This window comes from Plectrocnemia conspersa, unplaced genomic scaffold, assembly GCF_051122295.1.
Source record: "Plectrocnemia conspersa isolate PC_06_02 unplaced genomic scaffold, ASM5112229v1 ptg000002l, whole genome shotgun sequence".
NCBI lineage: Eukaryota > Metazoa > Arthropoda > Insecta > Trichoptera > Polycentropodidae > Plectrocnemia > Plectrocnemia conspersa.
Window position 1 is genome coordinate 14,309,785 of NW_028277166.1, and position 17,401 is coordinate 14,327,185.

The 17,401-nt window shown below is 32.4% G+C and overlaps 1 protein-coding gene across 1 annotated transcript in view; it reads left to right on the forward strand.

The window, feature by feature from the left end:
• The window catches only part of LOC148237796 (uncharacterized), a 28,953-nt gene extending 20,407 nt beyond the window's left edge, over positions 1-8,546 (forward strand). The window contains exons 3-5 of the mRNA XM_088181206.1: positions 3,837-3,996; positions 6,430-6,551; positions 6,632-8,546. Of these exons, the coding sequence (XP_088037332.1) occupies positions 3,837-3,996; positions 6,430-6,551; positions 6,632-7,495 (1,146 nt within the window). The 3' untranslated portion in view covers positions 7,496-8,546. The remainder of the gene's footprint in view (positions 1-3,836; positions 3,997-6,429; positions 6,552-6,631) is intronic.
• The last annotated feature ends 8,855 nt before the right edge of the window (positions 8,547-17,401 follow it).

Below are 17,401 nucleotides of genomic sequence, written 5' to 3' on the forward strand. Positions count from 1 at the left end.
AACACGATTAGTGTTATGAGTCGATCGACCCACCATACATACGTTTATAAGACTTGCAATATAGTTAAGGTCAGTGTGAGCTTATTTATACATATTTAAAGTTGAATTTTGGTGACAGTATAGAATTCTTAAGCACCCTGTATATATTTGTTAGCAAAATCCAATGTGTCAATTTTTTGCAAAATGGCGACTAGTATGAAAACTTAAATACTCATAACTCAGTAGGTTTAAATTTTAACGAATAGATTGCTATATATGAAACGTTTAAAATCCTAAACTTCATCTAAATAAAATATAAAAAAAATAGTTTTTTGCTTTAAAACAAGCGATGTATCAGTTCGATCGGACCCCCATACGAGCCATTTTGCGACTTTCAGAAGAGTTAACGCTCTTAACTGCTTGTTTTTAAAGATTAAAAATTACATTTTTAGTATCGTATAGAACTACCAAACACATTCTATACGTTCTGTATGAAAAAAAAATATAATTTTTTTTTACAAAATGGCGGCCAATGTAAAAATTAAAAGTGTCATAACATTGCAAAATAAAATTTTACTGAAAAATGTCGTAAGCAAAAAGTGTTTAAAAGTTTAATTTTCATTTAAAAAAAATTTTTAATTATTTTTTTAATAAAAAACGAGTCTTATGGTAAATTGACCGGGCACCCATTCGAGCTTTTATGCGACTTGGCCGGTATCCGGTGGTGGAGTCAAAATGGTAGGTCTTAGAAATCAGAGAGACTTTGCTTAAATGTCGAGTTAAATTATCGATGTCTGTAATCTGTCTCTCTGTCCAACGCGTCTCTCATCGCGTCTTCCTTCGTCTGCACATATTTTATATTGCCAGTTTGAGCTCTGGCGAATCGCAGATGAGGATGCTGGTGAGCCAATTGCATTTCTTCTTGCACACACCCACGAAATGTGTTTACGCTTTAAAAAGGAAACATCCGGATAGCCATTTTTAGCGATCGTTAACAAATGTTTACAGAACAATACATTTTCTGCGTGGGGTAGAACATATTGTCAATTTTGGGTAGTTTTCCATGTACTTATGGGTAACTTCCATTGTTAAGCCTTACTTTCACATTGTCGTGTTGTAGAACTATTTTACTTCTGTTGACAAGTGCAGACCATTTTTTACTTCTTCGTGCAAACGATCTAGCTAAACACATTAAAAGTTTGAAGTTATTTTAGTTATATTTTAGAGTTTCGTAATGCACAATCCTTCATTGTCCATCTTTGACTATTCTTGATATCGTTTTTTAAGCTTTCTTTGATATTTACGGATATCAAATGAATCATCTACCACTTCACAAATGTCTAGGGGTCGTAGTTGCTGATTTTTTTAAAGAAATTTTGTATAAATTTTTGACTTAGTAAAAATTCTGCCAAGGTAAATTTTGGCATCCAATTTTTGTTTTAATATCGGATTGTGGCAAAGCACGACTGTATGTAAAATCATAAATGTTAAAAAAATGACATTATTTTTGGAATACCTAATACATTCTTCACAATTTTTTAAAACGTTCATAGCTCTACATGTCTTTTATCATGCATATACAAAGTCCCTGAACATTTATCTTACTGAAAACTAAAATGAAGGTTATAAAGTAATGATAATGGAAAACCCTTTATAATAAAAGTGATTTTGAAACATAAACAGCATATACATATATTGAATGCATTTTAAGCTGATTTTTGCCTCAAGATTATTTTTAGAGGATGATATTTCTTATTAAAGCAACGAAGGTAGATAGTATGCTGCATTTTTTTATATTATTTAATGATAATTTTCGCGTAACATGGTAAAATATAATTACACTTTAATATATTTTTTTAATTAAAAGTGTAAAATCATGTGTTAATTTTAAATTTGTTCATAGTTGTGTATATTATTAAATTATATGTTTTTTTATTGAATATGTATATTATTGAATTATAAAGATTAATACGTTTTTAATTACTTCATCCTCTCCTGATAAAATCTTACAGATAAAAACAATAATATCATATATTTGAAATACCTTGCTAGATCTAGATAATGTGCAAAGCTTGTTTTTCCTTTATAGCATGTATTTATATCGTATTTTATGAATAATCTCTATGATTAAAATGCATGCAGTGCACGCCATGTTTTATTCATAAAAATCTAAACAATATGCGAAGAGGTCTCAACAAACCATGTCATTTTACGACCTCGCCGATACTGCAAACCCCAGCACATTATTACCATTAGTCTCTTAGACAATTTCATACTTCACGGAATGTAATAATTTTATAATATATACATATATCTTCATAATGTGTAATAACAATAATTGCACCGATCGGAACCTTGCCACATGACATTCATGTGACATAACATCCCATAGACGTGACATAAGAAAACCGTGAAGCCGTGAAAAATGGGTGTAATTTATTTGCAATATCGCAGATACACCACGCCTCGGTACACGCCATAATCGGACTCGTACCACCCACCAGGCAAAAAATCGAACAAAGACTTCACCTGTCAAACAGTTTGGTCTAATGGTCGCAATAATGATATAATAATAAAGAGGTGTTTCAAGAGCAAACAGATCAATTGGACTTGGAACGGCAATAAGTACGTGAGTAATTTAATAAATGCCACATTTTATTAAGTGAAGCATCATTGCGAGATAAACAGATCCACTGCTTCCATTCAATACTTTCATTAACTATTCACTGTATTATAAAATTAAGATGTTAGTATTTCTATGACAATAATAACAGTCAAAAACAACATACGCTTAATACAAAATATATAAGAACTGGTTTATTAGAATTTATAATAATTTCCCACGATCTAAATTAACATTTTTAAAATGCCATATCCTTCCAATAATAACCAGATGCTTTTTCTACGCCTTTTTTTATGCTCATCTAGAGGTCAATAACAGTCAATAAATGTTGAAAAATTCAAACCAGGGAAACAATTTTGCGGTTCATTGGTTCATATCCACATAATTCTCATGCAGCGATCGAACACTGTGGAGTCAAATTTTATAATGTAATTGCATTTAGTTAACTTATAAATATTTATAAGACAAATTTTCACTTTCAATTACGATCATAATCAACATTCCTCGTCGTCGGTAGATCTCTTTCATCTTTTTATAATAAATTCTCGGTGAATAAAAGGCTGAGCCCTATATTACATGACGCATTGTTCTTCTCTTGCACGTGCCATGAATTGATAAATCTATTTTCAAAACATATGTTCCCAAACATCGAAAAAAAATAATATTGCTGCGTTATGTTGATTATTATCGATGAGCTTATCCAAAATTTGCATGCATGTTGTCAATGCCATATTAGGGGCTCAAAACAGATTCTGTGGAAAAATCGTCACCGGTTTCATGGTCAAGTTTGTAACACTAGACCACGGTCGACATTGGATAAACGTCAATATTAGATTCTGTGCGTATCGTATGATTCATCCTGTCACAGATACCGATATAAGGTGTACCTTTTATTACAAAGACGACACGCGTTGAATGCTAAGCACTTTCACGGTCAAACTATCGTATTGTACGGCTTAGAAAATGAAAACGTCAAAGTAAAAAAAACATGTCGCAATAACAGAATCGCGTCATGATACATCTGTAAACATTTTGACAATGAATAATAATTATGGTCTACAAAAATAATCACCAAATAAGGTAATCATCCCGCGGGTCGAATTTCAGATTATTTTTATTGTAGTCTGAACGACGTACTAAACTGTGACTGAGTAGACGAAGAGCTGTTCCACTTCTATATGTTTATGTTTTTTTATTACCAATTAAATAATGATAATAATGTTTTTCGTTTCAGATGTGCTGCATGGAGACTGCTCGCACTTCTCAATCGAGTGGTGAGACAAGTAATCAATATCACATACAGACGGATGAAGGGCCTGAAAGGTATTTCAAGTACCAAACGCAGAGTGGACAATACAGAAAAGAAAAGCGGCTTCAAGATGGAACGGTCATAGGTTGGTATTCTTAAATTAATAAAAGTACGGAAATGTCACTCTTTATTTTATCAAAGCATTGCTAAAAAAAATCTGAAGCACTTGATATTTTAACAATCGTCTTATGCTCTTCTTTGATTAGTGTAGATTAATTTGCGAAAAGCAATTATATATTATATAAATTTTTTAGAGATCGATGGACGCTTAGTTTTTCTGTCATTTTTAATATCCTAGCATTCATATTTAAAACAATTTAATTATTAAAATACGCTGGTGCAACTTAAGATGTAAAATTATCGCCCTAATTTTTAACAGTTTATGTTGTAATTTTTTCTATTTACAATAAATCTCTATTTACTCGTTACACATAATAACTGTTTCTAATTTCTCTATGTTTCCATTTCTCGACATTTGTGTTAATATGTATACGTTTAAATTATATTATAGTTAATCATTAAAATGTAAACGAACGCTAAGATTGGTAATTTAATTTATTTTAAATTCTTAAATAAGATATTAATATGATTCGCTAATCATGATTCGTCATGAAGTCTCTCATAAAATAGTATATTTAACGTATTTAACCGAAAATCTTTGTTTCTTTTCTTACTACCTGCTGTGAATGGAGCTATATGCATTTTTCTCGATAAAAAACTCATGATAATACCTACTATACAGAAACTGATCTATTATAGTCACTTCGATGCTGCAGCATCAATATGGAAATTGCAACATCTTATATAATTGGCTAAAATTATATAAGATGTACTCACTCTCGTCGCTTAACATGCGAGCGAGCGAAAAGGAATGGATCTCACTGTATAGTCCGTCCAAGATGTTAACGCTCATCATCGTTGTGTTGGAAACAAGGGTGCGTGTACGCATGCATGCATACATATACAGTTTTCCGCGAATTTGTTTACACCGATAGGAGAACGTTACCAGTACTAAATCAGGGGTGTTTTAATGGTAGGGTGACCATACGTTGGAAATTGAATTAAAAATTATAATATATTATATTTTTATTTTAAATTATTGTCATGTTGTGTTATTTTTTAATCAATAGAACAATTCCTGTAATATTCTATTTGTATTTTTAAAAAATATTATATTAAACAGATATTCAACCTAGAGAGTGTTTTTGAGTTAAATATGTATATAAATAAATAAAATAAGTAAGAAAGTGATATTTTTACATTATCTTCAACAAATTAAATTAAAATAGGAAAAATTAATTTAACCCTAAATTTCACTAGGTCACCCTATTATATTTTCTCACCAATACTGTAGCAATGAGTGTTCATATCTTGGATGGACTGTACGCACCTGATTAAAACACAGATTTTATATTACTTATAAAAAAACGAAACTTACTGTTTTTTATCTTAATGTCATCTCCTTTATAAGTGCAATTAATTTAAGATTAATTTTATCACTGCCTGCTACATGACAACGGGTAGTTTTGCAAAAAAATATGCTAGGTAAATTTAAAAGAAAAAATATGATAGCTTTTGCATTAAAAGAAATAATAAATAAAATTGGTCAAAAATTGCTGCATTTATGAAATTTATTTTATGAATCAGTGGGTCGTGTACCATTAAACTAAAACCTTTTTGGAAAAAAAATATTTTGCACACTTTGTACGTGTAAAATCAAAAAAATCACAAAATTTTTAAATGAGAAAAAAAACTATATGCGAATTTTACCATTTCAGCATTTTTTCGCATATAATATGATTTTAAGCATCTATCACAATTTTTCTGAAATATATGTCTCTACTAATTAATTTACATATATTTATTATTATTTTTTTTAAATATTTACAATGAAATTAAAAAGCATCTTAAACCATTGAAGAGTTAATGTGAGTCAAACTAAATTTATTACATAATAAATGGCTTTGTTATGCCGGAAAAAAATTACGTTGCCATTTTACGATTTCTATACATGTGTAGAAAAAAACGCTTTGATCTCTATTCTAAGAAAGAAAAAAAGTTATACTATTTGTTTCATACAGTAGAAACTTTCATTTCATATATAGCAGTATAGTGAGCTTTAATTTTTTGCGGTTGATAGAACAAAACATATCTTTAACCCTTTCACTGCGGATGGCTTTTATAGAAGTCATCAAAAAAATTGCTAGTACTCATTGGGCACCTAAAGGTGCCATAAAACTTCGAGCCTAATAATATGGTCATTTAGTATAATTTAAAGCCGTAAATCACTTGAATTTATTGAACCATAATATATTTTTAAATATGGCATGAAAGGTTCCCCCACGTATCAACAAATTTCGAAATGGCGCGCAAAAATATCAGCCACGGTGAAAGGGTTAAGCATCGGAAATCAAAAGGAGTAGATATTACCTGTTCGTGGGTTAGCCTCAAAAAACATGACGCGTCGAATAAATCTGTTAATTATTCAACATTAATTTAAGATACATCTGTTTTAAAGGTTCTTATGGATGGATCGACGCCGATGGTTACCTCCGTCTCAGAGATTACATAGCCGACAATCAGGGCTACAGAATTCTCAAGTCAAAGACCGTATACGTCGGTCAAAACAGACCGATACAGGTTTCATTTTATCACATTTTATCCAACCAAAATTATCTAAGCCATTCAACAAGCAATTAAAAAATATTTATCTCTTTCAGGAAGCCATCAAGTCTAGCAAGAATGTGCCTCCACAAGCTGGAATTTTAGTCAAAGACGGTTTGATTTCTCCTCCCAAAGCAGTGATAATCAGCACTACAACCACCACAACAACCACGCCGAGGCCGACAATAAACGCCTATCTACCACCAGTCACTCCTCAAGTTTACATTTCGCCAAATTCGATAGACAGCAACACAGAGAAGCCCGTTTTCGATTTTAGACCAACAGTCGCTCCTATAGCGTCATATTCAGATCATCCGTCTACCGTCTATTCTCCAGAATCATCGACCTTCAACCCTCCGACTTCTTCAGAAAATTATGATGTATCATCAGCGCCAACTCCGATTGTAGCAATCACATCGAACTCCATTGGAGATTACCGAAGAAAGTATCAAACTTACACAAAGCCTCAGCAATATTACATCTCACCAAACTACGACAATACAGATAGAGACTATTCTACAAATAGTTTAAATCTAGATCCATACAGCGCTGAAAACACACCCGTAGAGAGAGTCGATCAATATAGAAACAGATATCAAAGCACAAGAATTCCAGCTAGATACCAAAACATCAGTCCTAATGTTTATAGGGGAATTGGCAATGGTTACGATCCGCAATATCCTACATACGATGGAGTTTCTTTGACGAGTAATGGCTTCAGATATTACTTGCCTAAGCAGTATCACGAAGAAGAGAATTCTGGAGGAACCACTAGAGCTGGAAGCTTTGGATACGTAGATCCCTTCGGTATTCGAAGAGTAATATATTATAACACTTCACCCGAGTCAGGCTTCGTTCATAGAAAGAACAATAGATACGTCGGTTTAAACGGCACACCATACGATCCGAGACCGTTGTAATATCAATTAATAGCACGCGAATAAGAGTAGGCTGATTTTTTTTATTAATTGTCATGATACCTACGCAGGCTGATGAACTGATGACATTGAATCACCAACGCAAATATTTGCATGTGATTAAAATTTCAGTGAAAACAATAACAGTGATTAGCGATTAGTGATGCTATGTTTTTAGTCACAAAGACTGATGCTAGCTTTTATAAAGAACAGACGATGACTTGATAAATTGTATACGTACTGGACTCTTTCTTCTTTGAAAAATTAGGGAAGTGTTTTGGAATAACTTTATGTAGACAACAAAAGATTTTTTTGTTTATAATAATCTATGGGTAGTATTCTAACATGGTTCGCCAAGGCTAGTGTGGGAGTATCGGCAAACACCGGTTGAAGCTTAACTCCATATTGAGGTATGGACGCTGACGCCATGGATTAATCAATCAGTCTTATCAATATTACAATATTTGCAGTGATGTTTTGTTATATTTTCGTACTAGTTAAATATCGATTAAATTTTTACTTAGTCACGTCATAATCAAAAAGTAACATACAAACAACAATCAAGAATTGAGAAGAGAAGGATCATAATGGTTATAGTAGGAACATCACATCACTGTATATTATGTACATAAATATTAATTACTAATTTATTATTAATTTTAAGTCTATTTAATAACAAAATAATCATCGCACTATTATAATTAATTTATTTCATCGTATGTATGTAAATATATAATATTTTAATCTTGTGCCATTTTAAGCAATGTACGATTTATATAATTTTAAAGGATTGCATAATTCTCTCTATTCAAAAATAACAAATTTATCAAATTTTATTTTTTAAGAAGATATTTAAAAATGTTTGTAATTTGATTTGTAAAACCATAAAATATTGATTTCGTTAATAATTTTTCATTGAATTCAATAACAATGAGTTCTTGTTACGAAATCAAAAAAGTGTGATTCTTTATCGACGTAATTAGTTAATAAATCATTGTAAACCTCACAGATACATGTACTGAGTTTTAAATAAATGATTTAAAGTATTGAAAAATATTATTTTATTTACTTATATATTTATAATCCAAGATTATTAATAGTTTCGTTAGAACAACAACATATATTTCGCAAATAATAATAATAATAATTGTGGTTTTAAAGAATTAGCTTAATTTCAGAATTTATCTTAAAAAATATTATTTCATTTGAAGAAAATATCTATGAGGTTATTTCAGCTTTAATTTTTATAAATATGATATTTTCTATTAGACAATAGTTAAAGCTACTCAAAAATTAAAATATTGAATGACCGCAATATATATTATAAAAAATTATTGCGATCATTTAGTTTGAAACTCGATGGACGGATTGTCGATACCACCCCCTTGCAACTTCAAAAATTGCTCCATTGAATAGATACTACTCCGAGCAATGAATGTATCTATATGCTTCAATGAAACTACGAACTAGGATATCGAACAGAACGCGAATTGCCAATAAATTCTTACAGTAATACGCGCTCCGCATAACGAAGCTGAGCATTCTCGTTGTTTTATCACGATGTACATACAAAATCTCACTCTCAAGTTATCTACGAACGTATTTTGGCTTAAACACATTTACCTAAACTGTAAGGAAATTCTGCGGGGCAAGAAAATCTAAAAAATGTAATAATGAGACGTTTGTTATTGCTGAAATGTAGCTAGTTGTCAACCGATAAGTAAATATATGTATGTGTAATTTTAAACTTAAAATAAATGAAAAAAAAAATAAAAAAATATTTTGTCAAAAACTTTTATTTTGTATGCTGCTTAAAACTTTAATAAATCATAAAGCAATATTATAATTTGACATACACAAATATTGATACCATTGTCTTTAAAAGGACGATCATTGAGTTAATTTGGCTAAGAAGATTGTTGAACTCACACATAAATTTGATAGTTTGAATGTTTGTTTTAATAAAACTTCAATGAAAAACAATGTAATAAAAATTCCTAGTTAATTAAATTATAACAGGTCAATTTCAAGTAATAACTTCTTATCTTATCGATTGTTTTATATTAATATAAAAAAATGCTTCTCAGATCATTTAGGGAAACAATTGTAATTAAATAAATCCCCTTTATATAAATTCCCTGCCTTTTCAATCAAAAGTTGGTTTGCTAAGCTTAACAAATCTAAGCAGTTAATAGGCTTTTATTGCTATTAAAAAAATAAATAAGCAAGTTGTCTGTTGACAATAATATTTAAATATGAGGTACCATGAAAAAAGCAATTTAATTTTATATTCTGTATCTTCTTAGATTCACACGTACACAAAAAATATTCGATTTCAGTTTCGAGTAAAAATATTTTATGCTGATATTTTGTTTTTAATTAAAATTACTTTTATTGTAATAATTAAAATCTCGAATATTTTATAAATATATGAATTTATTGAATAATATAAATGTACATATGTACATACAAAATAAATTATAAATGTTAACAAAAAACACTCACTGACATCTCTTGATTCCATTTGAAATATAAAACATAATGCTAAAAAGAAGTCTGTACAAATAATATTGCCAATTCGAGTTCTCGTTAAAAATATATTTTTGGCAAGCTCACAAATTTTTAATCGCAGTATAAATTTTCTGTATAATTTTATTTTCATCGTTTTAAATTACAAATCAAAAATAGCTAATGGCAATTAATTCGACGAAAATAATCATTAACGTCACAGCGCTGGCATCTGGTATCCTTAATATATAATAAAATGTGTATACAAAAAAAAAACAGAAAAATTTAATTTGTATGTATATATCGTATTATTAAATCAACAATATTGTGAAATTTATATTTACGTCGAAAAGTTACAATATTAATATTATTTAAATAAATAGTATATTTCTATTAATTTATAATATATATCCATAAATATTTTACTGTTGTAAAAATCAAAATGTACACCACTTGTTTTAATGGGATTGTCCCGGTTTCATACCATCGGTACTGGTTTCACAAAATTTCCGAAATGCCCTTTTTTTAGCCCCCACTAGCATTCTGTATTCGTACCTACATCTCATCATCACAAAATAAACAAAAAAAAATTTGACGACCTTCTCTCAACATCAACATCCCATAATAAACAAAATTTTACGTGAAACCCTTTTTTAGCTATCCCGGCTTAGAGTTTCATAAATATAGTAAGCTTATACATACACCTATGTATGTAATATAGGTTTATAAAGGTATTAAAATATTGTTTATAAGTATAAAACTTACTCTAAAAATAAAATTAATAATATATATATATAAAATAACCGATAGCTCATAAATAACTCTATTTATAATGATTTATTAAAAACTATTCAGTTGTACATAATAAACCAACTTATTTAAATGTATTGTCTATGTTGTAATATCTTTAACGCAAATCATTCATAATAATACATGATTAATTGCAATTGAAAACAAGTTCAAGTGGCAATTTTTCCTCTATACTGGTTATAATAATAATCGTTATTAGTATATTTGTTTAAATATTATGTATGAAACAAAATTTTACAATCTCATGTATATTAAATTATTTAATCACGTTAAATCATCTAATAAAAAAAATATATATAAGTTTTTATTTGATTAAAAATACCACAGCTGTTAATAAACCTTAACGTCCCATTAGAATAGCTGAAAACAGAACAACAATCTACACCAAACCAAAATATGTTCTGCTTAATGTGAATCATGTATTATTAGCCGAAATTTCGCAATTTGCTCGATTTAACATTCATTATCAGTTATCTAGCCTCAGGTGATTTTAAATACATATAAAAACCAACGTAATTGGTAACTTCATCAGAACTAACTTGTTCTTTCCATTTGATCGACAACATCATGGTGAGCATAAAATTAAATTTTATTATATAAATTTGAATTACATGTTTAATAATTAAATTATTATTTATAGAGGGTCGTTCTAGTGCTAGCTTTGCTAGCGGTGGCTACCTATGCCTTCCAAGAGGAGGAACAACCATTGGAAAAACCATATAGACATGAGAGAGATGCACCATACCCGCCAGCAATAAAATTTCCATATCCATCAGCTAAAATACCTGTAAAGGAATATGGACCACCGCCGCCACCACCACCACCACCGCCACCCCCTCATCCTCCACGAGTATCAAAACCATACCCGCCAGCAGTTACGTATGGTCCACCTCCTCCTCCACCACCTCCTCCACCACCACCACCTCCCCCAGCACCACCTCTAAAGACACCTTATCCTCCAGCTATTAAGTACGGTCCCCCACCACCACCACCACCTCCTCCTCCACCACCACCACCTCCACCACCACCTCCTCCTCCACCACCACCACCTCCACCACCACCACCTCCACCGCCACCGCCACCACCACCGCCACCGCCACCACCTCCACCACCACCACCTCCACCACCCCCAAAGGCACTTTATCCTCCAGCTAATAAGTACGGTCCACCACCACCTCCACCACCTCCACCACCACCACCACTGCCGCAAAAGACACCTTACCCTCCAGCTATTAAATACGGACCTCCACCGCCACCACCACCTCCGCCGCCACCACCACCACCGCCTTCTCCACCAGTATCAAAACCATACCCGCCAGCAGTTACGTATGGTCCACCTCCTCCTCCGCCACCTCCACCACCGCCGCCACCACCACCACATCCACCTACTCCGCCACCACCGCCGCCACCACCACCTCCGCCGCCACCACCACCACCACCGCCGCCACCACCACCACATCCACCTACTCCGCCACCACCGCCGCCACCACCACCTCCGCCGCCACCACCACCTCCGCCGCCACCACCACCACCACCGCCGCCACCACCTCCGCCACCACCTCCGCCACCACCACCTCCGCCGCCACCACCTCCGCCACCACCACCTCCGCCACCACCACCTCCGCCACCACCACCACCTCCACCAATATCAAAACCATACCCGCCAGCAGTTACGTATGGTCCACCTCCTCCTCCGCCACCTCCACCACCGCCGCCACCACCACCACATCCACCTACTCCACCACCACCGCCGCCACCACCACCTCCGCCGCCACCACCACCACCACCGCCGCCACCACCTCCGCCACCACCACCTCCGCCGCCACCACCTCCGCCACCACCACCTCCGCCACCACCACCTCCGCCACCACCACCACCTCCACCAATATCAAAACCATACCCGCCAGCAGTTACGTATGGTCCACCTCATCCTCCGCCACCTCCACCACCGCCACCACCACCGCCGCCACCACCACCTCCGCCGCCACCACCACCACCACCGCCACCACCACCTCCTCCACCACCACCTCCACCACCACCACATCCGCCACCACCACCTCCGCCACCACCACCTCCTCCACCAGTATCAAAACCATACCCACCAGCAGTTACGTATGGTCCACCTCCTCCTCCGCCACCTCCATCACCGCCACCTCCACCACCAAAGACACATTATCCTCCAGCTGTTAAATACGGACCTCCGCCACCACCACCTCCGCCACCACCACCTCCACCACCACCACCACCGCCACCTCCACCACCGCCGCCTCCACCACCGCCACCTCCACCACCAAAGACACCTTATCCTCCAGCTGTTAAATACGGACCTCCGCCACCACCACCTCCACCACCACCACCTCCACCACCACCACCTCCACCACCACCACCACCACCACCACCACCGCCGCCGCCAAAGACTCCTTACCCTCCAGCTATTAAATACGGACCTCCGCCACCACCGCCGCCACCACCGTTTCCGCCGCCACCACCACCACCACCGCCGCCACCACCACCGCCACCACCACCTCCACCTTCAAAACCTTTTGGAGTATATGGACCACCTCCAGTGTGAATCTATTACGTTTTTTGTAAAAGTAACATGTTTAAGTAATTCATATATTATGGTTAATTTTATGAACAACAACTACATATAATGTATCTGATATTTGTTCACCAAATTTAATGAAAAATAATTTGCAACGCTTGCGAATTCAATGCTGTGATTATAATATAATTTTATATTCATCATGCATGCGGGTATTGTATATAAACAATAAAATATAATAATGTATGTTTGTAAAAATTAATATGATTAAAAAGTAACACAAAATTTCACATTTATTATTTTATTAGCTATGATCAAATTTAAAATTATTATACATGGATTATTTTGCATAAACAGTGTTTTTATTTATTTAAAAAAACAATGAAATTTGTATATTATAAAAATTAAAAAAAAATTTAATGGAGAATTTTCATAAATATTACTCCAATTGATGAACCGTTTAAATAGCATCAAGGCATGTATTTCTTAGAAGAAACGAAAAACACATAAGCAAAATAAATTTGCCACACTGTGGAAAGAGACATTCAAGACACATAATTATCTTGAAATACAGTTAAAATACGTATAGAAAAAATGAGCAAAAATGTAAATAAGCACCTCATGAAATATATTCACCAATGTATTAAATTTCTCTTACAATTATATGAATAAACGGATGTCGATTATATTGTACAAATGCTTGTCTTATGTCATAACGACGAAAATTTTCTACATATTTAAAAATATCACTGCATTTTTTTATTAATTGGTTTTATCTAACAAGAGCCTTGCTTTTAAAATGGCTAACTCGATTAGAGGTACATTTTCCCAGCGGACTTTTTTTAATCCAATTAGACAAAAAACAACCAGACTTGATTTTTTACTTTAACCAGTTGCAAATATTTTGAGATTTGTTATATAAGATCATTAATTTTCTTTTAGAAAGAGGAGAAGATCACAAATGCTGGTACTGGATCAAAATTTGCTGTGTAAAATCATCATACTGGTTTCAAAACTACGTATGAAGTTCTACCATTTATTTTATAACAGAAACAGGACTATACTTTAAAGCGTGTTTAAATAAAATTGGCCATCAAGTAAAAAAAAAAATTTTTTTACTTGATGGCTGCCAACTGTCGAACAAAAAACGACTTAAATATAATAACTGCTAGGTAGCTGATGATATAGTTGATTTTTTAAACAAAACTCAACAGCCTTACTAAAAAAATGTTTTTATTTTTTTAATATAATTTTTAATTATATGTATATCAGTGATCATCACGCTATCCACTTTTTATCCAAAACACACATACGCTTTACTCACACAATTGTATTGTAAGAGTTGACAACCAGCTACTGTGATATTACATATATTTTATTTTGGGCGAAATAGACCAAAATATTTATTTTATAACCGAATGTGACACAGACGAAAATCCTTAAAATGAGCATTGCCGCTTCAACAAGAACAAGCGAGACAACGAATATTTTCACACGCATGTATTGCATCTCTCTCGCATACATCTGTATACGTAGACAATGCATTCACAAATTTATTGCAATACGAGTTTTTGACGTACTAGTTAACAGCAAACTGTTTTTGGATTCGCTACTTACACTTTTTCATAGTGAGTTTTTAAAAATTAAAAATGAACTACCAATCTTCTTCCACATCATTAGAAAGTGATAGTATTGTTGGAACGAAACCAAAGAAAACTGACCTCCAACTTAACCGTGATTTTATTTTGAATTTTTATTCTTTATATGTATATATATATTTTCTATGAAATTTTCTGTAAATATATTTTATATGTATGTTTATTTATATATATTATATGTATTAGTTTGTTTCACTGTATAACAATAATATTTTATTCATTTTTGAAATGTTTTTAATTGTATTTTTTAAATAATATATCATACATGTAAAAGTTTTCGATCTCTTCTAAACTCTCCAAACTATGCCGATACGCTGCAGTTTCCCGATAATAACCGTTATTGCAGCGCAGGTAGAAACAAAAACAACACACGTATACGACTTTATTCTTGTAACTGGGCATTACGCGTGAATACATGTGTGTAAAAATTAGATAATGTGACGTTCACTGATGTATATGATTGTAATTGAATGTCTACGATTATTCCAAAAAAAATACAAAAATTCATGAGCGATTCTCACTGTTTCATTTCATTAAATTCTAAAACCTGTTTATAAAACGAATCATTTTATTATTTATTTTTCATTAGATGTATATTATTGTAATTAAATATTTACGATTATATGATTGTAATTGAATTTTCAAGATTATTTAAAAAAAATCGACCTAAATTAAACGGTGGTTCTGAAACTTTTTTCCTATTATTAAATTCAAAAAATCATTTGAAAAACGAATTTAATTAAAGTTTCAAAGTCGGTTGAATAGCAATTAATTTTATCATTTAAATAAAACGTGTGTAGCTGCTTATATATTTAAAATTTAAGATTATTTTAAAAATGTCACTCACCAGAAACAAGCACCTCATATTTTTGTACATGGTAGACAAATAACAAATTGTTCACTTTTTACATCAACACAAAGTTTAGCTTTAAACACTTATAAACACTAAATTTAATTATACACTGCTTAATTCTAGCACACACTCTAAATTATATGGTTATATACACTAAAATTTATTATAAACACTAATTTTAATTATACACTGCTTTATTCTAACACATCTGAAATTTGTTTATATTCACAGCACACAATACTTATGTTTATTCTTTAAATGATATGCTGAAAAACACTCCCCAATGTACAAAGGAACTTGACATTCTTTGCACATGTAAATTGTTTCTTTTCAAAACTTAAGAGCAAAAAATCAGTTTAAGAATTGACAACGTAAAACTGTCATAAAAGTATCGCGCGTCGTAGTCCTAACACCGCACGCTATGGCCATGTTCCGATGAAAAATTTTACAATAAACTTACACTCGTAAATTAAAGATTATTGAGTTATTAGCGTGCATTGAGTTAGTTAAACATTCAATAATATTGAAATGCATATAACAGAAGTTTTTTTACCATTAATAAATTTAAATTGGCAAAATTTGCGTACAAGTGCAACGCTTGGAATACGATGTCAACACATTGTCGACTTACGAACACAAAAGGTTAAAATGTACGAATGAAAATATTATTTAATAAAATTAAGACGAATTCACTAAAATTATGTCACAAATAATCTCTAACGTATTTTTAAATATATATAGCAATGGTTAGATAATATTTAAAATAACTTTATAATACACAATAATTTAAAATATAAGAATGAATTAATTATTTTAAAATTATGAATGAAAACACTAGAATAATAACACAAAATTAAGCACTATTGAAGTTTAAAATTAATTGAAATGGTTAATTATTTACAATAGTCACTTTATAGTGCACAATAATTAAAAACATTGAAATGAATAGATATTATTATAAAAATATGAACGAAAACACTTATTCGAGAAAAATGTAACGAAACACAGTTTGCACGTCCGTTAACGACAGTTGTAGCAAAACTATTGATTTTTTAAATATTTCTAAATGCATCCAGACAAGTTCAAGGTTATGCTTCATGGATAATAAACCATAAGGATTAAAAACACAAAATTTCATGCATCTCGGATTATAAAAAAAAAATATCAAAGGTTGATAACCCTTGTAGAGTGTGATTTTGTTTGTCTATTTTTAAAATATCTACCTCTAATTCAAATTATTTGAATGCGAGTTTGTTTGTTTATTTTTATAATATCAATCTCTAATTCGATTTATTTTACTGAGTGAGTGACCCGAAGGTCACCTTTGTAATAATGTGATTTTCTAAAAGTATAATGTCGATGATTTTAAGTTTATTTATATGAAAAATATTACTTAAAACTAATTTATATGTGTCAAATTTACGATATTTTCAAATTACGTTTTTTCGTAGAAAATAGTGAAAAAAAATATATTTTTATCACATATCAATAATATGTGAATGTATATTTTACCATATCTCGAAGAAACTAGAAAA